Here is a 23257-nt window from a genome sequence, read left to right on the forward strand (position 1 = left end):
GAAGGGAAGGGGAGGGGAAGGGGAGGGGGAGGGGAGGAAGACTTAGATGATTCCCCCAGAGGGGACCTGGGGGTTTTCAGGGAGGAACCAGGGACCCCCGAAATGGTCAATATCTGGGTAAATCCAAAGGCTCTGACACAGCATGCACTGTCCCCGCCTGACACCCACACCTCTTCCTCTCTCCACCTACTGCGTCATACTAAGCACCTGGGTCCCTCCTTTCACTCACAAAAAGCTTGGGAACTCTTTTCTTTTCGTAGTATTCAGGGTTGAAACCAGGGGGCGCTCTATCACTGGGCTGCACCCAGAGCCTTTGTATTTTATTCTGATTGGGTCTGGCTAAATTGCGGAGGCTGGCCTTAAATTCGAGGTCCTCCTGCCTCAGCCTCTCAAGCTGCTGGGATCAGAGGCGTGTGCCACCGTGCCTGGCAAAGCAATTGTGAACTCTTCAAGATGCCACCCTTGGTCCCAACCTCAAGTCTTCACAAGTGACACTCCTTCCCTGGAAGGCTCTGCCCCCTCCTTCTCTCTACATGAGTCGCACACAGTCACCTCCGTGTTATGGCTCAAGGGCCTCCTTCTCTCCCAGGCCTCCCCTGACCACTCAGAGCCCTGGGTGCAGGTCCAGGAATGGGACAACCGAAGAAAACCCAGGGCCCAGCCACTCCATGGAGGCTTGGTCCCCATTATCTCCTGTAGGTCTCACAGGTAGCCACGGCTGGAGGCCCAGCGGGTCCCCACCTGCAGATGAGACAGCCCGAGTGCCCCTCAGAGCGCCACACGGCCAGGCTCTGGCAAAGCTGGGCCTTCCTTGGCTCCTCCCACTGTCACCCCAGCTCCCCATCCCCTTGGCCACCCTCACACAGGACTTAGGCTGCCTGCCCTCAAGCCACCTGAGGTCTCCGTGGAGACAAGGTCATGGAGACCTGAACGTGGAGAACGTGACAGTCCACCCTGAGACCGAATATGGAACCCAGCTGGGCACTGGCCACACTCTGGAGAAGGCGACCGAAGTGCCCACCTCACGACAGACCTGCGGAGTCAGAGCCTCCTGGAGGCCGGGCCTCGGATCTGCATTTCAGTCAAAGCCCAAAGGTGACTGTGAAATGCAGAGCCGAGGACCCGGTCACGACACAACCAACTGCAGAGGGCCTCGTCCCTGCTGGGCACTGTGAGGAGACACTCGGCATGGGCTGGGGTGCCTGCCCCTGATTGGTGACCCCTAACTAGGGGGATTTTGTCCCTGGAGGCAAATTTGGCAATGTCTGGAGATGGCTTTGGTTGTCCCCACTGGGAGAGGCTCTCCCCTGGCACCCGGTGGGATTCTGCTAAACATCCCGTGAGGCAGGGATAATAAAGAAGTACCTGTCCCCAAGTGTCACTAGCACCAGGGATGAGAAACTGCCCTTGGTAAAGCCCTGAGCACATACAATGTCTTTGTTAATGTATTAAAGCCATTTAATATTACAAGTTCAGTATCACTTGCTATGTAATGACTCTCTGAGGAATGACTAGCCAGATAATCCAATGAGTGAGACATGGGTTCATGATCATCAGCCATCTATCTCGACTCCCGGTTGTTTTTTTTTATTTATTTTTTTTTAATAATAAAGTTATAAAAACAAAGACCTGGGGAGACCAGCACAGAATGGCTGACTTCCACTACTGTCACGAAATAGGCATTCGAAAGAAAGCCACCAGCTACTGTAATTGTTACTTCATAAAGTAAAGGAGCTGGGCGCGGTGGCACATGCCTGTCATCCCAGCGGCTCAGGAGGCTGAGGCAGGAGGATCGCAAATCGGAGGCCAGCCTCGGCCACTTAGCAAGGCGATAAGCAACTCAGTGAGACCCTGTCTCTCCACAAAATGCAAAACAGGGCTGGGGAGGGGGCTCAGTGGTCGAGTGCCCCTGAGTTCAATCCCCACCCCAAAAAGTAAAGGATATTTTTACAATAAAAATATAATAATATTCATAGTAAAATTTAAGTAGGAAGAATAGTGCCAGTCAGAGGATTGCGCATTGGAGGCCAGCCTCAGCAAAAGCAATTATTATTATTAGCACAGCAGCCAGGAGTGACTGTAAGCTGGGAAAAAAGTCCACTTCAGCCAAACGGGGACCACTGCCCACCAACCTGGAACCTCCCATCGAGACCACAGACTCCTGGGGGGAGGCTTTGGAAGGCTGCCGCCCACCCCCACCGCCCAGCCCTACCTTGTACTCCAGGGAGAGCAGAGTTTCCGTCTTGGAGGTCCAGCTCCACTTGTGGACGATGCAGCCCTTGTGGTCATTGGTGGTCCCGCCTTTATCATCGAAGACCAAGACGTACGGGGAGCTGGGAGAGACCCTGGAGTGAGAAGCCGCTGCCAGACCCCACCCCAGGCTGATGCCAGCTTCATGTCCCCTGCCTAGGATGTTCTGAGGTCCCTTGGCACCTGTTGAGGCTCTGGGGGGGTCTGTAGGAAGCGCCATTCTGAGGAGGATTGGCAGCATCAGGCCAAACCCCAAGAGGGAGAAAATGAAATTTGTGCTCTGAACATGTATGATAACAGGCATCAAAATGGGAACCGGCACACCTAGAATATGGGGATAACTCATTCCTTTTAAGAACCATTCCTTGCCAGACACCGTGGTGCACGCCTATAATGACAGCGGCTTGGGAGGCTGAGGCAGGAGGATCGCGAGTTGGAGGCCAGCCTCAGCAAAAGCAAGACACTGATCAACCTAGTGAGACCCTGTCTCTCAAGAAAATACAAAATAGGGCTGGGGATGGGGCTCAGTGGTCGAGTACCCCTGAGTTCACTCCCTAATACCCTCCTTCCAGCAAAAAAAGAACAGTTCCCATGGAAAGTCACACAAACATCAACCTCTGGCTGGGGAAAAATATGTGCTTCTCTTAAGAGACACACAGAAGTGCTACGCATGCCTCTCCTTCACCCATTCCTGATACAAGATGCTTTTCACCACTAAAGGATTCTTCCGGAAGCCAGGCATGGTGGTGCATGGCTGTGATCCTAGCAACTTGGGAGGCTGAGGCAGGGGGGGATCGTAAGTTCAAGGCCAGCCTCTGCAACTCAGTGAAACCCTTCTCAAAATAACAAGTAGAAGGCCCCTGGGTTCAATCCCCAGCATGCAGGAAAAGGAAGGAAGGAAGGAAGGAAGGAAGGAAGGATTCTAGAAGAACTGTCACCAACAATCAAGATCTCAGTGAGCTGGTGCCTGGTGGAGGAGGACTTGGGGAGCAGCCCTTCTCATTGGCTGTACCTGGGACCCAGCCGATGAGGGCGAGGCTTCCCATGGCTGTGTTCCTGCAGACATAGCCAGGGCCCTGCCTCGATACCTCCCTGGACCTCTGAACACCACCTGTCCTCCCTTAAGAGGGACTCTCAGTCACCACTTCAGTGCCCCCCACTACCCCAAGGGGCTGGGACCCCCCCCACCCGACCACTTACCGGGACTTTGCGTTATAGTGGACATAGCCGTGGCCTTCGGCGCTGAACAGGGCCAGAAAGGGGAAGTTAGGTGTGTCACTAAAAAGACAGGTGATGGCTCTGGCCCGGCAGCAGGTCGGGATCTGACACAGGGCGACGTTTCCAGAAGGATAGCTGGCGGGAAGGGTCAAGGACAACTAGAGCAGAAGCTTCCGTTCTCTTCGCCAGGGCCCCAGGCTCGCAAATTTACACGTCCCCTACCTGGTGCCTCATTCCCTGGCTTCAAGAGCTCGTCTGCACTTTGCACATGGCACGACCAAAGGATTCCGGAGATCACCCAGGGCCCCGGGAGTTTCCCTGAATCTTCTTGCCGTCCACCTTGTGGTGGATGGTCTTGTCACCGTCTCACACAGAAGAGTTTCCTGGGCTTCACAGGTTTGGGGACATGGAACTTTCAGTGCTAACACCAGTCAAGTCCCGGGAAACCAAGGACCAAGGTCATTCTACTGATGGGGAGTCCACGCTGTAGAAAATGACCTGTTCCATGTCACACCCCAAGGAAATCGGTGGCAGAGCCGGGATCTGATCTCTGGAGCCATTTAGTTCTGCCAAGCTGCCTCCGATCTAGGAGAAAGAGTGATTTTCCCTGTCGATTTCCCGCCAAAGAGGCCCCCAGAAGCCTTAGTCCTGACCGGGGAGGACGCGATGTTGGTGGCTACAGTCTGGCGTGCAGGGGTTTCAGAAGTGGTACCCTGGACACTTCAGTGACTGGCACTGGGATCTACTCTCCTAAATAATTCCAGTCAGCTGAAAAATGAAGAAGGTAACAGATAGAAATAATAATAATAATAATAATAATAATAATAAAACCTAAGAGAAATCCTGGAGTTGAATGTACTAAAATAAAAAATTCACTAAACAGATTCAACAGCAGGTTAGAAGTACTAGAAGAAAAAAAAAAACATTGTATTCAAAGATAAGTCCGTTAAATTATCCAGAAGAATGGGTAGCAGAAAGAAAAGAGAATTTTAAAAAAGTGATTAAGCCACAGTGGCCTCTGGGAGGCCATCCAGCGTACCAACACATGCGTAATGGTCCCCTGACGAAGCTAGAGAGAGAAGAAAGAAAGAGTATTTGAAGAAATAATGGCTGACGCTCCTCTAATTTGATGAAAGGCATGAATCTACATATTCCAACTTCAAGAGGATCAATTCAACGGTCTTTCACACTGAAACACATTTCAATTAAACCATCCAAAGAAAAAAGCAGAGAATCTTGAAAATTTTCATAGCAAGAGGAAAGAGACTCACGTAAGAGGGAACTTCAAGAAGATCAATAGCTGGTTTCGCAACAAAAATCTAAAATTGAGTATTCCTGTATTTTCTGTTGAAATTTTTCCTTTTGAAACATGGTTTGAATGATAGATAATAAAGCAACAATTACCCATCTGTTAACGGGCAGAGAGTGCACCTACGAAGGTGTAGTTTCTGATAACAACGATTTAAAAGGGAGGGATGGAGCTATTTAGGAACAAGAGTTTTATACACTATTGAGGGTTTTTGTTAATTCAAACGATTTTATCAATTGTAGTACCCGTTTCCTAGGGCTATCATACCAAAGTGCCACAAAGTTCCAGATAGACGTAAATTTTAAGGATACACTATTAAATCCACTATCAAGGTAACCACTAAGAAAATAAGTATATGAGGAAAAGGAAATTGGAAATGAAACAAAACGGCATGCTACAAAAAAAAAGAAAAAATCAAATACAACAGAGCCAATGATGGAGGGAAAAAAAGACGTAAGATATGTAGAAAACCAGTAGCAGAGTGGCAGACTTAAGTGCTTCCAAATTGGAAACTACTTTAAATGCAAGTGGACTAAACTCTCCAACCAAAGGGCAGTGACTGGCAGAATGTGTTTAAAAAAAAAAAATGTCGCAACTCTATGAGGTTGACTCCATTTAGATCCAAAGACACAACTTGGGTGAACGTGAAATGATGGACAAAGGACCAAGAGAGAATTCAAGTGGCTATACTGATAGTACACAAAACAGACTTCAGGTCCAACATTTTTTACAAGTGACAAAAAACGAACACTACAGATTCAGAAAAGGGTGAATATCTCAAGAATGTATAACATCGTAGATAAATACACACCTTTTTGTTTTTGAGATATATGAAGCAAATTAACAGAATTAAAGGAAGAAGTAGCTTTGTCATAATAGTTGGAGACATCACTGTCTCACCTTCTGTAATAGGTAGACAGAACATTGATCAGGTATTAGAGGACTTGAACACAGTGTCAAATAACAGACCTAACAGGAAACGTACAGGACACTGTAGCAGAACCCACATTCTCAAGTTGACCAGAGTCATTCTCTGGAGTGGGCAACACATGAGCCACAAAATAAGTCTCAATAAATTAAAAAAAAATTTTTTTCTGGTTGTTGATAGACTTTATTTATTTATATGTGGTGCTGAGAATCGAACTCAGTGTCTCACACATGACAGGCAAGTGAGCTACCACTGAGTCCCAGCCCCCCAATGAATTTTTAAAAGATTGAAACCAGAGAAAGTATCTTCCTGGATCACAACTGGGTGAAACTGGAAATCATTAACAGAAGGAAACCTGTAACCCTCCTAAAACGTGTGGAAATTGACCAACGCACTTTTAAACAACCAGTGGATCAAGAAGTCACGAGGGAAATTGGAAGATCCTTTGAGATGGGTGAAAACAGACACGACATATCAAAACTAAGGCGGAGAGAGAAACCAGGGCTCAGAGCCAAGTTCACAGCTCTAGATACCCACCCTGAAGGAGAAGATCTCAGTCAACTGAACGGCTCCTTCTACCTTCAGGAACCAGGAGAGGAAGAGTGGACTAAGCAAAGCTCTCAGAAGGAAGGGAGTAGGGAAGATCAGGGCGGAGAAAGATGAAACAGAGAACAGAAAAACAGAAACACAAATCCAAAAGTTGGTTCTTTGACAAGATCAGTAAAACTCCCAAGAGATCGAGAAAAAAAAAAAAAAAAACCCCTCAAATTCCTAAAGTAAGAAATTACAGTGTGATAGTTCTATTAACCTTACAGATATATTTTGTAAAAATCATTTAAAAAATATATTCTTAAAATATATTTTTAAAATAATTATAAAAATATATTTTTAAAAGAATTTTAAAAAAATAATATGAATAACCACGGAAAAATATTAGGTGACAAGATGAACCAAATTCCTGAAAACATACATAAACTACCAAACGTAACTCCAAAAGAATCAGAAAATCTGATTAGACCTGGAACAAGTAAAGAAAGTAAGTCATTCGATTAAAAAAATGATGATAATAACAAAGAAAAGCCCATGACCAGAAGGTTTCACTGGTGAATTCCACCAGACATTTAAAGAAGACTTGACACCAATTCTACCCAAATGCTTTCCCCTCAAAATAGAGTTGACCTGAACCCTTCTCCTGACTCATCCCGGGAGGCCAGTGTTATACTGATACCGAAGTCAGACAAAGATGTACACCTAGAGACCAACATCCCCTGTGAATGCACACAGAGAAAATCTCAACGAAATCCCAGCCGATCAAGTTCGATAACATATTAAAAGAGGCTTTGCCCCCAAACCAGCGGAGTTAGTCCCAGGAATGCAAGGATGGTTTAACACACAGAAGTCCATGTGACACACCGCGGTGACAGATCACACAGGAGAAACGTGGTCATTTTAATGGAGGAAGAGAAAGCATCTGACCAAATCCAACACTTTTTCATAATAAAAAGCTCCAGACCCACTCGGGGTAGAAGGGAATGCCTCTAGACAATAAAGGCCATTTTCATGAAATACAACTAATATCATACTCAGGGGTAAAGAAAGGACCGGGCTTCCTCTAAGATCAAAAACAAGGCAAGGAGGTCTGCTGGGATGGTTCAGATAGGAGGTGTTCTGCAAAAGCTCGTGTGTGAGGCAGCACAAGGATTTTCAGGGGTGAAATCATTAGATTATCAGAGGTGTGACTTGATGGGTGGATTAACCCACTGACGTGGACTAACGGGGTGGTAAACGTAGGCAGGTGGGGTGTGGCTGGAGGGAGTAGGGCACTGGGGCTGTGACTTTGGGGTTTATAGTCTGTCCCTGGTGGACATGTCCTACCGCTTCCCTCTGCCACAGGTTTCTGCCGCAGTGTTCTGTGGCCCAGAGCCACAGAGTCAGCTGACCACAGACTGAACCTCTGAAACTGCGAGTCAAAATGAACTTTTCCTCCTCTATGTCGTTTCATTTGTTTCTTTTTTTTGGTACTGGGGACTGAACCCAGGGGGGCTCAACCACTGAGCCCCCGTTCCCAGCCCTATTTTGTGTTTATTTAGAGACAGGGTCTAGCTGAGTTGCCCAGTGCTTGCTAAATTGCTGAGGCTGGCTCTGAACTCGCCATCCTCCTGCCTCAGCCTCCTGATGGCCTCTCTATTTTTTTTTATCAGGTCTTTTGGTCACAAATATGAAAAAGTTGACAGAAACACCTGCTTTTAGCACCTCACTAAACATTGTACTGGGGGTGCCGGCCACAGTCACATTAGGTAACCAAAAGAAATAAAAAAAACCTCAAGATTCTCAAGATTGGAAAAGTCGTAAGTGATCTTTGTTTGCACATGACATGACCAAAGGTTTAAAAAAAAATCTGAAAGGATCCTCCATGAAAAAGCAGAACTAATAAATGAACTCAGCAAAGTTGCAGGACCAACACACGAAGATTGGTTGCCCCCCATGATGATGGGGTGCCTGTCCTTCTATTTAAGTCTTCTTTAACTCAGCAATAATTTGTAATTTTCAGCGTACAAGTCTTGTATGTCTTTGGTTATTTATTTCTAAGTATTTCCTTTTTCTTGATGCTGTTAATCCAGCAATATCACCTCTTTTTATTGCTGGTGTTTACAGATTGGAAGACTGAATATTGTTAATGGAAGTGTTCCTCAAAGGTCTACAGAATCAGAGCAAATCCTCTGAAAATCTCATGGGCTCCTTTAGCGTAAGAAAACCTGACCCTGAAATTCATGTGCGACTGCAAGGGACCCCCCACGAAAAATGATAAATTTTGGAAAAAGAACAACAAAGTATAGGGATTCACACTTGTTGATTTTAAAACTAGCCACAAAAATCTTCAATAATTAAAATAGTGTGATATTGGTATAAAGCTAGATATAGATTAGGTCCATGGATTAGAATTGACAGACTAAAAATAAAACTTTCTGTTTAGAATAAATTGAATTCTTTTTTTTTTTTTTGGGGGGGTGCTGGGGATTGAACCCAGGGCCTTGTGCATGTGAGGCAGGCACTCTACCAACTGAGCTAGATCCCCAGCCCTAAAACCAAATGGATTCTAACAAGAGGGGCCAGACCATTCGCTGGGGACAAACGGTGTTGGGACAACTGGCTATCCAGAGGCGAGAGAAGGAAATTGGATGTGAGCTCACACCACTTGCAAAAATCAACTTGAAATACAGCGAAGACCGAAGTGGAAGAACTGTGACTCTCAAACTCTTAGGAGACACTGTAGGGGTGAATCTTGATGGTTTGGGGTTTGGTGACGGTTTCTAAAATGTTAATCCAATGACATAAGCAACCACAGCAGCAAAAAAGTGACTTCATCAGAATTAATGATAGGGGGCTGAGGCTCGCTTGATATCCTGGGGACCCAGGATAGGGTTCGTGAGGGCCCTGGGTTCAGCCCCCAGCACCGCCCCCCAATAAAACTATTCATCTACCAAAGGCTATGTCAAGAGAATGGAGAGGCACTTCAAGGTCTCAGGGAAATGTTTTCAGGTCGTAGATAAGAGGATGGTTGATTCCATCCCATTTACTGATTCTTGGTTTTAATTCTTGCGCTAGAGGGTCTTATTAAGGAAGTCGGGGCCTAGTCCCACGTGATGGAGATTGGGACCCACTTTTTCTTCTGTTAGGCGCAGGGTCTCTGTCCTAATCCGAGGTCCCTGATCCACTTTGAGTTGGGTTCTGTGCATGGTGACAGACGGGGGCTCAATTCCGTTTTGCTGCATGTGGATTCCCAGTTTTCCCAGCGCCATTTGTTGAAGACGCGTCTTTGCTCCAGTAGGTTCGGGGTCATGTGCGCCCTGGCCATGGATGACCTCCTCATCTTCTAATCACGGACACAGAGTGAGGCACAGAGACGAAGTCACGAGTCCGGAGTCACCCAGAAAGACTGAACCTAGAGCTCAGACCGCTGGTGACTCCCAGAGGAAAAAATCTGCCTCATTGCCGGGATGGGGTCCCTGTTGGAGTGTGTCACCTGAGCCAGCTGCAATGAGCCAAAGACTTGGTGGGGGCCTCAGAATTTGGGAACAGGTGAGAGAATAAAGATTGCAGCTCCCCCTCTCCCAGGTCACCCCGAGGGAACCCTACGGCACAGACACGCCTCTCGAGGGTCTCAGGGGGACACTGCTGTTCAATGCAGTGAGGAGTCGGGAACAGGGGGAATGGGGAGCCCCAGAACCCATCAGAGGCAGCTGCCCTCAAGAAGAAGTTTGCCACGCTGGGAAAACCTGACGGTGCCCCGGAGGCAGGGCTGAGGGGACAGTGACAGTCGATTCATCTGCAGCCAAAGAAAGGAGCCTTCTTTGTTGGGGCCCTTAAATCCCGAATTCCCAGTTGAGAGGAGGCCAGACCAAGTGAGGGGGTTGTTCCCAGGGAGCCAAGGGGGGCAGCTTGTCCCCTGTGCCAGGAGCCGAGATGGCTCAGAGCCCTGCCCTCTCCTCCAAGGAGGGCACCCGGGTCCCCAGCGAGTTCCTGATGAAGCTGTGGTCCCCCCCGCTGCCTCCCACCCTGTGGCTCTGCAGAATGGAATGATCCTAAAGGCACCAAGATGGTGCCTGAGGGAGGGCCCTAAATCCAGGCCGGGAAGCCCTCTCTGGTTTGAGGCTTTGCCACCAGATTCCTTTCGTGACAAGTAGTAGGTCGCACCACCCCTTTGGGTGTGCCACACGCCCCTGATACTCGGTGCCCATCTGTGAATAAAGTAACCCTGCTCACTCCACCGTGAGGTACAGCCCCCTCCCAGGACTCGCCATCCAGAGAGAGGTGGCTTTTCAAAGCGTGTGGTCTTCTAAATCTGGAGCTCTGGACCCGGGTCCCTCAGCAGGCCTGGGGGGACGCTGGGTGTCCTGCACCGTGGGCCAGGCCTGGAGCATCCGGGTGAGGCTCAGACTCTGCAGACGTGGCCCTTTGGGGTCCTTCGGGCAGGGACCTGGGGCCTGGCACATGGGGGGGCCTCAGCTGGGGCTCCCTCCTCTGGCCCTCTGGAGAGGGAGCTGGACGGACTCTGACCACCTGGAGGACCACCACGGGCTTCTCGAGTGGAAGTCACCAAGTCACCACGGAGGCTGGGCCAGTCCCCGCGCTCCCCGGGGTTGGGACAGGCCCCAAAGGATATTAAATGAAGGAGGAGCCGTCGTAGAAGGAGTAGTGCAGCTTGGCGCTCTTCTTGGGCACCTTCCACTCCTGAGAGGGGCGCAGCAGGGAGACGGCCTGGGCGGGGGCCTGGTGCGGGAAGGGCGTCGTCACCGGAGCGCACACCACGTGGGACGGCTGCACCCCGAGCGCCTGCGCGTCCCCCTTGGAGGGGTGCAGGGGCAGCTTGGTGGAGTAGTTGCGGAGGATCATGGGGTAGAAGACGCTCTTGCCTTTCCACGAGGTCCTCTCCGCTTCTCTGCAGCCAAGGAGACCAAAGAATTTTCCAGAAACCATAGCGCATCCCCAATAATCAAGTGTCCCCAGTATGCGTCCCTGTCCTCGGTATCCTCGGGAGGAACTAGAAGGTGGCAGTCCCCCAACTCCAGCCCTGGACTGACCGCTAGCTGGAGGTTGGGGACAAGGACCTATGGGGTGGGGATGTGCACAGGAGGGGACTTGGGACACTCTGCTCAGCCCCCACCTCCGTCCTGAGGTCCCGGGAAGAGAGGTTCTTTCCAGTAGGTCATAGTATAAAGGTAAATGGGGGTGGGGGCCTGTAAGCTGCCCATGTCCTGGCCCAGTGACCCCCAGGGACCTATGTGACTGAGATGTGAATAGATTTTTAAATCCTTTATGGTCTGGCCCCTTGGGATAAATTCTGCATCACTTGCTCAATCGTAAATACTGTGAATCACCTTTGTGAATGTTTTTTGTTTGTGTTGAGAGCTTTCTTTTCCTTTTGGTGGGAGAGCATATGACAAACTGTGTTAAGAAATTCATGACCACGAAGGGCACCTTGTTGTCTCAGTGACTTGGGAGGCTGAGGCAGGAGGATCACAGGTTTGAGGCCGGCCTCCGCAACTGAGCGAGGCTCCAAGCCACTTAGAGAGACTCTGTCTCAAAATCCAAAATGAAAACGGCTGGGGATGTGGCTCCGTGGTTAAGGGCGCCCAGGGGTTCGATCCCTGGGGTTCCCCAAAACCACACCAAACCAAAACACTCGGGGGCTTTGGGCCAGGGAGGGTTTTCTGAGAACACCTGTCCTCTCCCGTCACAGGCACTCACATGAGGCGACACATCTCCTGCAACTTTTCCCGAGCCTCGGGACAGGGATCAGTGAACTCCACACTTTCAGGAGAGGGTCCCACTGTTCGCTGAGGGGGTGACATACTCGAGTCCTCTGGGATCTTGAGTTTGCCGGGACCTGGAGGCCAAGAGGTTAGGGGAGTGGTTTTTAGGACACAGGAGTCACTCGACCTTCAAAGTGGCTTAATGACTGAGGGTCAGTGACTGAACCCGCCACTAGTGCTTTCAGGGTTCAAAGTTAACAAAGCAGAGATCCCAACAGTCCCCAGCCCGGGAGGGTGGCCCCTGCTCGTCCCTCTCCTAACCCCCGATGGCCCCCGCCCTGGACTCCAGCCAGTAGCCAGTGGCTGAGATGCATCAACTCATTTAATTTATAAATTAATAATTGGAAAAAGAAAGGGTCACGGTCACGGGGGGGCGGGGGTGGGCACAAGACAGACGGTCATTGATCCCACAGCCTAATTTGGGGACATCAACCGGGGCCCCGTGGGTTTGGGATCCAACACGTCTGTGGAGACTCTAGTCTCCCCGGATGGCTGTGGCCACACGGATCTGAGCCTGGACAGAGGGACTAGCACATCTGTTCCTTTCAATTAGGAGCCCAGGTCTAACCATCCCGCCAAGGGAAGTCGGTGCTCTCCTGTCTTGGCAGCCCCCCGCCACATGCCCCCCCACAGAGGGCCCTGAGGTCCTCCTGGGACCCCCCACCTGTTTTCTTCTTGATCTCCTTCCCGGTGGACAGGGAGAAGCTGAGGCACGCGGTGGAAGACTGGTAGATGAGCTGGTAAGGCGAGTTCACACCCATGGCGGACATGTTCGTGAGGGATTCTGGGAGGAGCAGAGGGGGCGTCTTCTTTCCGTTTATTATCTTAATTTTTTTTTTTTTTTTTTAGTACTGGGGATTGAACTCAGGGACACTCAACCCCTGAGCCCCATCCTCAGTCCTGTTTTGCATTTTATTTAGAGACAGGGTCTCCCTGAGTTGCTTAGGGCCTCGCTTTGGCTGAGGCTGGCTTGGAACTCGCGATCCTCCTGCCTCAGCCTCCTGAGCCACTGGGATGTCAGGTGTGTAGTCTCACGTCCAGCAATGACATATATTTTTTAATGTTTCCCTATAAAAACTTTTAACAGTGAATTTAAAATTTTTTTTAGATGTTGATGGACCTTTATTAGGCGAGTGCTCTACCACTGAGCCACAACCCAAGCCCAACGGGGAGTACTTTTAAGCAATTAAAATGAACACTCGGGGATCTACTAAGCTTAAGATATAAAAGATCGGGGCAGGGGTGGTGGCTCAGTGGTAGAGCGCTCGCCTAGCACGTGCGAGGCCCTGGGTTCGATCCTCAGCACCACATAAATATAAGTAAAGGTATTGTGTCCTAGTACAGCTAAAAATATATTTTTTAAAAACAGATGTAAAACATCACTGGAGGAAAGAAAATAAGCCTTTTTTTTTACCTGTCACTGATGTTGGGGACGTGTCACCACTCCTGTGTGTGTGAGAGCTCCATCTCCCCCTCCTGGTGTCCCCAGGCAGCACCCGGTGGGGACTCTCCGGCCTCCCTGTGGCACCTGAGGACCCCTGAGGCCCCACACCCACCTGCCTGGTCCCTGCCCTGGCTGGCTGAGGCCTGGGTGCCCACCTCTCACGGCAGGCCCTGTGCTATAGCCGTTCCTCCCGACGGTGCCGATCAGGTAGTCGAAGGCCGTCTCCCTGGCACTGAGGTGAAGGAGCTGGCTGGCCTCCACGAAGCGCCTGGTGATGTCCATGGGGTTGGCACCTGCTAAAGGAAGGGTCTGGCCACACATGTCCCTCCTGCCACAGGCTGCCGCGTGCAGAGCACCTTTGGCAAATGGCCCCGGGAATAAGGGCAGAGTGGACAGAAACCCTAAGGTCAGCCCGGGGGTCAAGGAAAGGGTCTCAAGACCCATCAGGGGGCACTTTATCCTCTGTCCCTGTCACTGTCTCTTCCCATGGGCCTGGATGGGGAGGCTGCAGGCATCTGAATGATGCACCATCCAGCAGCCTCTACTGCGGAGGCTGCCCTAGTGGTGACCTTGACCTTGGGATGATGCTCTCCCCTTGGAGGCACCCTGATGCTTGTGTCTCCCCCACTGGTGGCTGGACTGGGCTCTGACCACCTGTCATGGACGGTCTGGGTTTGCAGACTACCCCACCCGTCGGCCCTGCTGGGGTCCCTGTCCCCAACTCCACAGAGCAGCCCAGACTCCTCCCACCAGGACCCCTGGCCACCCATCGTCCCCTCTGCTGACCTCCCAATCCGGGTTCTGTGGAGCTGGGGGCCCGGGGAGGCAGTGAGGAGGTGCGTTCCCATGTCACCTGCGGCCACCACCGATTTCCTTCTACGTACTTATTGGGTCTCCCAGCACCTGGGCCCACAGTGTCTGGACTTGGGGGTGGTTCTGGATTGTGTGATGTGTGCACCTCTGTGAGGAGCTCTCCTGGGGTGGGACCAGGTCTCGGGTCAGAATTCGCACACGTCTCCCTGGCCGCAGCCCGGACGTGGCTCTGCCCCTGTGTCGTGCTCCTGTGTTTGGCTGTGACCTGTCACGTGAATCAGCCGTGGGACTTTCCACCTGTGCCATCAGGTCAGAATTCAAGAAGGTTCAGATTCTGGAACATTCTGGATTTCAGACGTCCCTCTTAGGGACGTTGGGCCTGTCCCTGACCGGGGTGGGCGCGGTGGACGTGCGTCTGCCCGCCTGGGCCAGAAGGGGGCCTTACCAGAGGCGGACTCGAGCATGGCCTTCATCTTCAGGGTGAGGAGCTCGGTCAGCAGGTGGATGGACTGTCGCTGGAACCTGTGCAGGGTCTCCTGGCCCGTGTGGCGGGCGGGGATGGGAGAGGGGCCAGACAGCTTGGCTGAGCCCGCGGCGGTGGGCAGAGTGGACGGCGGGGGTTGAGCCGGGGGCGGCTTCTTCTGGACCAGGGATGGCACCGGGGTGGGTTCCACGGGTGGCACTGGGGGACATCCGAGACTGACGTCCAGGCCCAGGATGCTGGATGCGGTGGGCACCGCGGGGTCGGCGATGAGCTCCTCCCAGGTGAACTCGAAGATGTTCCTGATGCCCTTGGGGACGGTGATGCCCGCGCCGCGGCACAGGATGAGGAGCTTGGAGACCCGGGCCAGCAGCCTGGGGGCCAAGGCCGTGTACTGCTGGTACAGCTCGCGGTTGCTCTTGTCACTCATGCTGCCCATGCGTGCCCGCTGCTAGGTGACACTGTCCATCTCAGGGGGACACACCTGCCGCTGTCAGGACGCAGAGCGCTCCGAGGGGCGCCTGAGAGCGGACGGCCTGATCTACAGAGAAGCCTTGGGGACAGACGGAGTGGCAGGGCTCAAGGGGCCTTTACAGGTCATGGATCCTGAGGTTCCTCCCTAGGAAAGAGAAGGAACCTTGGGTGGGTCCCCCCAGCAGGACCAAGGCTGCCCACCCTCCCGTCTCTCCCTGAAGGGCCTGAGGGTGGTCCCCCAAAGTCTCCCACAGGAGGAGTCTGGGGGCTGGGGACACTCAGGCCCGGGAACAAAGCAAGGCCCCAGGTACCTTTTTGAGAGATCCAAGGGTGGACGCCGTACTTGTGGCCTATTGATAGAAGCCTCCGGAAACAGAAGGACATTGCTTTGGCCGTCTCCCCAGAAACGGGAGACAGGGAAGGTCCTGGTCACACATGAGGACAGGCGTGGCACTGTCCAATGTGCACGTCCCAGGGCCGACAGGAAAGCCTGCCGAGAAGGCACTTTCCTAGTTCAGTGACCAGCAAGTTGCTGAGGCTGCCTTTGAACTGGAGATCCTCCTGCCTCAGCCTCTCCAGCTGCTGGGATGACAGGTGGGCACCACCGCGCACGGCTGATTTATTTATTTTTACTTTGAGACAGGGTCTTGGTAAGTGGCTGAGTTTAGCCTGGAAACTTATGATCCTCCTACCTCAGTTTCCCAAGTCGCGGGAATTGAAGTAGCAGACGGCTGCTCCTGGCCTTGTTAATTTATCCCCAAACCCAACCGTGGGTTGAAGGCAGGCAGCATCGAGAACAATGAACAAAAATCAAAAAATTGCATAGGAAAAAAATTCTACCAATACATTTCTTGGGTTTTTGTGTTGGCTTGGCCACAGTCTCCCCGTCCAATCGCTTCATCTCCGAACATCTCCTGCGTGGACATTTGGGGGATCCCTCGTGTCCCACCTGGAACAGTTTGTAACCAGACGTGGAATTTCATTCATCTGATCCAAATGAATCCCACGATAACGTCCTGGGGTAACGTATCCATCAAAAAATAAGATGACGAGCCAGGCACAGTGGCCTGCCTGTCCCTGCAGTCCCAGCCACGGGGAGGCGGAGGAGGGACGAGCATCTGAACCAAGGGTTCAAGACCAGCCTGAGCATCATAGCTAACCCCTGAGCCCCCTCCCCAGCCCTCTGTACTTTATATTAAGAGACAGGGTCTCGCTGAGTTGCCTCCAACTTGTGATCCTCCTGCCTCAGCCTCCCAAGCTGCTGGGATGACAGGCTTGTGCCACCTTGCTTGGCCCCTGCCATTCTTGATAGTGCCCTGAGCCATCCAGCCATCCCATTGACCACTCCTCCATGTCACCGGTGGCGCTCTTCCCCGCCCAGGTGACCCTCATTCATTTGCTTTTCCAACAGCATCCTCTGCAGCCACCCCAAGTTCCCCGTTCCAGGCCAGCTCTCCGGAGCGCACACGGGCCGTGTTCCGGGAGCAGGTTCACGGTCACGCACCTGTGCACCCACCAGCAGGAAGAAGGCTTTCCCATCTTTCTCGTCTTGCTCAGGGGGAATCAGAGCTCTGGGACAGGCGTCACCAAGCACGGTCCCCTTTCCAAACACCATACACCTTCCCCAATGTCCTCCAGCCGTCTCTACTCACCCATCAACCACGAAATTCCCAAGGATCCACTGAGCACCCCACAGAGCACAGCCTAATATTCTACTGGTTTGCACATCAAGGGGCTCCCGGGTCTGTCTGCTGACCTCCCTGCTTTGCAGACGCGGAAACGTTGCGTGTACAGAACAAAGGAACCACTTAGAGTCTTGGTCATCTGGGCAATCAGCCAGAGGGCCCTGACCCTGACCCTGACCCTGACCCTGCAGGGTAGATTTTTCATTTCTCTCTTTCCAAGTCAGGACTCAAAGGAACAGAGGATAACGATGAAGACAACCCTCGAACTGTCCTTGTCCTGTTTGCTGGTTTGGGACATCCCCTCCCCCACCTCCCCCCACCGGTTCCTTTCTTTGGAGGTTGATTTTGAAGACGCGACACGCAAACCCAGAAGAGCTGGTTTCCAAGCGTCTCCCTGGGACACACCCCACACAACCCACCCTTCTGAACGAGCACAAGGGCTTTCAGTGTTGGCCGAGACCAGCCAACACCGTCCCCTAAGTTTAGAACCTCGCATCAGCCCCTGAAGAAGCCCCTTTGCTGTCACTCCCATGGCCCCTGACCCCCGGGGGGCCACCAGCCGCCTTTCTTCTCTATAGATCTGCCTGTTCTAGGATTCCCTACAAAGGGATCTATACAATCTGTAGTCTTTGTGACCGGCCTTTTTTCTCCCTTGGTGTGACATTTCTGAGATTCTTCTGTGCTGCGACAGGCAGAAGAACTTTGTTACTTTTTATGGCTGAATAAAGGTTCCTGGGCACAGAGATTACTCCACGATCCGCTGCCCTGTTTCTCGGTGGATGTCCATTTCAGTTTGTTTCCGATTTCCCGCGATTTTGAGCAACGCGGTGACCAATGCACACACAAGTTTCTGCAGGCTGGGTCCACAAGTCGTCCCTGCTATCCAAGTTTGGTGGCCCCAGCCGACAGGCTTGTCACAGAGTTGCTGGCGAGGGCACGGGAAGGGTTTTGGTTCCCATGGGTACTGCCGGGTCATATACCAAAACTCAACGCGTCCCTTTTTGAAGAACTGCCTGTTTCTCAATGTGGCTGCACCCTGTGTGGTCCCACCAGCAGTGTCGTGAGGACTCCGATTTCCCCATGTCCTTGTCCACACCTGTTACGTCTTTTGGATTCCGGGGACATCCCAGTGGATGTGAAGTGACACCTTGCAGGAACCTTCCTGTGCTTGCTTATTAAGAGACAGGATTTCACTGAGTCGCCTGGCGCCTCACTGAGTTGCTGAGGCTGGCCTCCAATTTGTGATCCTCCTGTCTCAGCCTCCCAAGCTGCTACGATTATAGGCCTGCATCTTCTTTGGAGAAATATCTATCTGGATCCAAAGGCTGTTTTTAGAAGAAATGCTATCTCTATTCTAACAGCTACATGACCTGTTTATGGTCACATCTCTTCAAAGCTCAGCTAGAAGTGACCACGCCCGTGACTAGTTTGGCCAGGGAGAGGAAGATGAGAGCTGTTGGCTACAAGACCCTGAGCTGTCTTTCACAGGAGGCTGCCTTCATAGAAAAACACTTTTCCTTTAGCCACTACCCTTCCTGCCCAGATGGGATGAGATGGCTGCAGCTCCAGCAGCCATTTTGAGGTATGAGGTTACCCTGAAGAGGAAAGCTATGCATTACCCCCCATCATCCCTTCACCATCTACCTCCAAACTCCTTTGGCCTCAGACTGAGCCACTCATGTCCTTAAGCCACTTAATTCAGATCTCTGTTCATCCTGACTGACAACCAGTCCCACGAGATCATCTCTCCTTCTTTCCATTTATCTGATTTTTATTCTGCCATTCATCTTTAGGTCACTGAGATGTGGGCCTTGCCCCGGAGCCGCTCAGTGGCTGACAAAACAGGACGGTGGCAGTGACTCTCCGTGGAGAGATGTCCTTCAGTGCTGGGGACATCCAAGGAAGGGAGACAAAGGGAGTGGTGCTGGTAGATGCTCCTGGGGATGAGCCAGAGCTGCCAGGCGCACAGGAAGGGGGGGGGCTCCTGGCCACAGGAACAGCGCACGGAAGGAACAGAGGGGTCCAGAGCTCAGAGGTGGAGGTCCGGGAGGGCCTGTGGGAATAGCCGAGGCTGGGGGAATGGGGAGGTGGCCTAGAACCAGAGCACAGGGGCCACGCGTGTCCTGCCAAAGACTCTGCATTTGCTGTGGAGGCAAAGGCTCAATACCAACCCCACCACGGGCCACACGACGACTGCGGTCCCACAAGGTGGTGATGGAGCCCCAGTTGCTACTGCCTAGTGAGGTTGTGGCCACCGAACCTGCAGCATCGGGGTGCCGTGGCAATGTCGGTGTGAACACACCCACTGTGCGGCCACTCATGTGAAAGCGTAGCACGTGCAAATTACACGTGGTACACAATACACAAGGGTCACAACTAGGGAGCTGCTTGGGTGTTTTCTCTATTTTTAATCATCAGAGTGTTCTACTTATAAGAGCAAATTTGTTGTGAAAGTGTATTTGTCAGCATTGGGTTACTACAACAAAATGCCTGAGACAGGCTGCTTATGAAGCAAAGAGGTTTATTTGGCTCAGAGTGGAGGTGGTTCAAGGGCATGGTGTTGGGTATGTTCCTGGCTGTGTTATATCAATGTGGAAGGGTGTGTGTGTGTGTGTGTGTGTGTGTGTGCGCGTGTGTGAACTGACATTGCCAAACACCAAGTCACAGAGACAGAGAGAGAGACACACAGAGACACAGGAGTCCCATGATTCCTCTGCAGGCACAGACCCAGTGGACCTTCCACTAGACCTGACCTTTTAAAGATTCATAGCAACTCCCAATGCTGTCCCCTGCAGATGAGCCTTCAATGGCTCATGGACCCTCGGGGGACAGTCAACCAACACACACACTCTGTGGCCAACAGGATGCTTTAAGCCACCAGGAGCCCTCATACATCTCGTTTACTGTCCCTTGAATGCAGCAGGAGGCTAGCGGAGGGGCTGATGTATACCCCTCGGACCCTGCAGCGTCTGCACAGACGGAATCACCTAGTGACACATTCCCATCCTTAAGTGGTGCATGACAGTACTCAACTATGTCACCTTTAGTGGAAGGTGTGTCCCACGTGAAGTCTCCTCTCTGCAAATGGGGGCAGGGACTGCTGGCCTCTGTCCCTTCTGTAATCTACCATGCTAAGTCTGGGGTTCCCAAGAGCCAGAAACTGAACAATATCTGTGACACGGACGTTCGACAGACAGCCTGAGGGACCCGCAGAGGTGGCAATCAGCAAAGTTCCATGAAGCCATTCCCACAAAATAAAACTTAAAAATCATATAAGAAATGTTAAAAGGATATAAGGAACGACTCAATTAGTCCAACGCATTTTTTTTTTTTGGACTGGATTGAATCTGGGGCACATTAACATTGAGCTACGTCCCCAGTTGTTTTATTTGTAGACAGCTGGCTAAGCTGCTGGCCTCCACCTTGCGATCCTCCTGCCTCAGCCTCCTGACTGCTGGGATTACAGGTGGGCACCACCACGCCCAGCTGACAAACTGCTGCCAAGTCTCCTCTGTCCCAGGGCAGGGTGCAGGACAGAGGAGGAAAGCACAGGCTCTGTCCGGAGGGGCGCTCGGGGAGAGGAAGCTACGGGCAGTCCGACGCTCTAGCCGGGCAGAATGGGGACCCAGAGGAGGAGACGGCACTGGACAGCCTCGATGACCACGAATGTGGGTTTGAGCCTGTGACTGTGATGTTCCCATGGGTCACGCGGGACACTGGTCCCCACCTCCCAGGCTGTGAGGGTGAGTGTGTCGGTGCTCGTGAGGGGAGGACAGGCGACGAGCAAGTCGTGTCCTTGGGAACAGTAAACAGAAACAGGACACCCGGGCCCTGCCAGGAGGGAGGCTGGGGGACCCGGGTGGGGACTGTGCAGGCAGAGCGGTCACCGTCCTTCCCTTCACTGGCACCGACCTGAGGAGCCGGTGTGGGTGGAAAAGTCCCCACGGAAGGCTCTAAGGAGACTGGGCTCCCGGTCACCTGGTCCTGGTCCTGCCTCTCCTGGCCCTCTCCTCCGGCTCCTGGCTCTCCCGGGCCAGGAAGGCTCTCGGTAAAGGCCTGAGGCTGGGACGGTCACAAGCTGCAATGACCAAGTGGAAAAGAGACTGGGCGGGCGTCCAGGTGCCGTGCTGTGGTGGCCTGGCCCACAGGGCCACTGGACAGACACTCAGATCTTCTCAGCGGGGAGGGAGGGGGACGGGCCATCTGGGGCAGGTGGATGTTAGATGAAGGAGCCGCCCCGGGTGGACTGTCCAGAGAATCCTGCCTCCTCACCAAGGGGCATCTGAGGTGCCCAGGGCCACTGCGGAGGTGGCTCTCCTGACAGGACCCATCACAAAACATAAAGTGACCAGCCCACTGACCGAGTGGGGCCACTGCCCAGAGCGATGGCCAAGGGGAGGGCTTTAGAGACGGTGCAGGGTTCAAAGTCAGAGATGCCCCAGCCACTGCGTCCGTAATAGTGATGCGGACAGGTGACAATCAGTGTCACCTTGATGGACTATTAGGGGCAGCGATTAAAATAACCAAGCAGCTCCGACTTTAAGGTGTTAAATGAAAGGAAAAAACAAAGGACCCTGAACACCGAGGACACACGTCCCCGTGAAACCGTCACAGACCAGAGCTCAGCAGCAGGCAAGAGGGGCTTCAGGTGACGGTGATCATTTTGGGCAAGACAAATGACAACCGTGTCCCCACAGAGACAGCAGCACGGTGCTCGGAAGGATCTGTGACAAGGAGTGGGTCCCCCTCCTGGACTTTCTGAGCCACAGCAGCTGGGGGGGAACGGCGGCCTTGGCAGGTAGGGGGAGAGGACGGTCAAGTTCAAGTTCAGGGACGCCTCAGAGGCGCCGCAGGCCCCAGGGAAGGTGCCCCAGCCAGGCCGCAGCCACCAGGGGGACCTTTCCGGGGCAGGGAGAGGGTGGCCGTTGAGGTGTCGTGGAGTAAACTGTCTACACTGAGAGTGTGAAGGACAGCTGTCACCACTCCTGTCACCAGACAAAGGAGCTTGCTGTGCGTGAGTGTGTGACCACGGTCCTGGACTGAGAAGCACCAGAGAGGACATCCATCCGAAAACACCTGCTTCCCGGGAACGCGTGGCCTTCCTAGCCTGTGACCCCGGGTCCCGCGTCCCCGACACCACGTACCCTCTGGACGTGCAGGCGGGTGTCCAGGGCCTCCAGAAGCCCCGGCCGCCAGCTGGGACGGCCAGGAGGGCCGGGGCATGACGGGGCGGGGTCCAGTGGGTCCTGGCGGACCCCGCACTCACCTGGGCCTGGTCCCCGCCAGCTGCGGACATGGAACGGCCTGGCGTCTCCTGGCTGTGAGGGCACCGTCCTCGGCTGGCTGCTGGGTAACTGTAAGACCAGTACCCGCCGCTGGCCCTCGGGTTCCGGGTTCTACCGCCTCATCTGGATGTCACAGAGAGCTCACTGAGCCCACGCCCAGGCCAGAGGTCCCCTGGATTTCAGAGGAATGGACCATCCCACCCGCCTGTGGGAATCGGGTGGCGGGGACCATGGGGGTCTCCTGTGGACGGAGGTAGACACTGCCCCGGGGGATTTTAGGAGCAAAACAGTGACTTATGGGGCCAATTCAAATGACCTGCACCCGAGCACACCAAAGCCGGGGACAGACCCGGTGAGAATGATGCAGAGCAATGTCTCCTAAAACGTTAGAAGGCGGGGACGAGGCGCGGCCACGACTCTACTTGCTCCTGAGTTAAAAATGGCCCAGGAGATGGCCATGTCCAACGTGTGCCTGGAGGGCCAGCTGCCCGCCCTGCAGCTCCTACGGGACCCCGCACACCGGAAATGGATCTGGACCCAGGTCAGCGCGACTAAACAACTAAATTATAATTTCATCAAATTTAAAACTTGGTGCTAAATTGGGTCATTGGAACCACTCTACGGGCGCTGAGGTGTATCTGGGACCTCCTGGATGGGAGTCTGCTCTTTCCAACTGAGTATTTCATGGTTTCTAAACATGGATCAAACTTTCTGGATGAAAAAGAAACGCCAAACAGCCGTGAACACCTTCCAGGTATGAGCTACAGGCTAAAATGGCTTTGCACATGCTGGGCTGACTAAGATACATCACAAAGTTAACTTCACGTTTTAAATGTGGTTCCCAGAAAACTGGAAATGAGCTGGGCACGGTGGTCATGTGGGTAATCCAGTGCCTGGAGGCTGAGATTTCAAGGCCAGCCTCAGCAATTTATGGAGGCCCTAAGCCACTCAGCAAGGCCCCGTCTCTAATTAAAATATAAAAAGGGCTGGGGACGGGGACTGAGTGGTTAAAGTACCTGATTCAATCCTGTTTAGAAAAAAAAAAAAAAAAAAAAC

General features: G+C 52.6%; 1 protein-coding gene across 1 annotated transcript in view; it reads right to left on the bottom strand.

The window, feature by feature from the left end:
* Positions 1-15369, bottom strand: part of CUNH3orf20 (chromosome unknown C3orf20 homolog) — a 35176-nt gene extending 19807 nt beyond the window's left edge. The window contains exons 1-7 of the mRNA XM_015495098.2: positions 14722-15369; positions 13619-13759; positions 12684-12803; positions 11955-12093; positions 10870-11145; positions 3451-3603; positions 2213-2333 (exon numbers count right to left, since the gene is read on the bottom strand). Of these exons, the coding sequence (XP_015350584.2) occupies positions 2213-2333; positions 3451-3603; positions 10870-11145; positions 11955-12093; positions 12684-12803; positions 13619-13759; positions 14722-15196 (1425 nt within the window). The 5' untranslated portion in view covers positions 15197-15369. The remainder of the gene's footprint in view (positions 1-2212; positions 2334-3450; positions 3604-10869; positions 11146-11954; positions 12094-12683; positions 12804-13618; positions 13760-14721) is intronic.
* Positions 15370-23257: the final 7888 nt, after the last annotated feature.

This window comes from Marmota marmota, unplaced genomic scaffold (assembly GCF_001458135.2).
Source record: "Marmota marmota marmota unplaced genomic scaffold, marMar, whole genome shotgun sequence".
In the NCBI taxonomy this organism is placed as follows: Eukaryota; Metazoa; Chordata; class Mammalia; order Rodentia; family Sciuridae; genus Marmota; species Marmota marmota.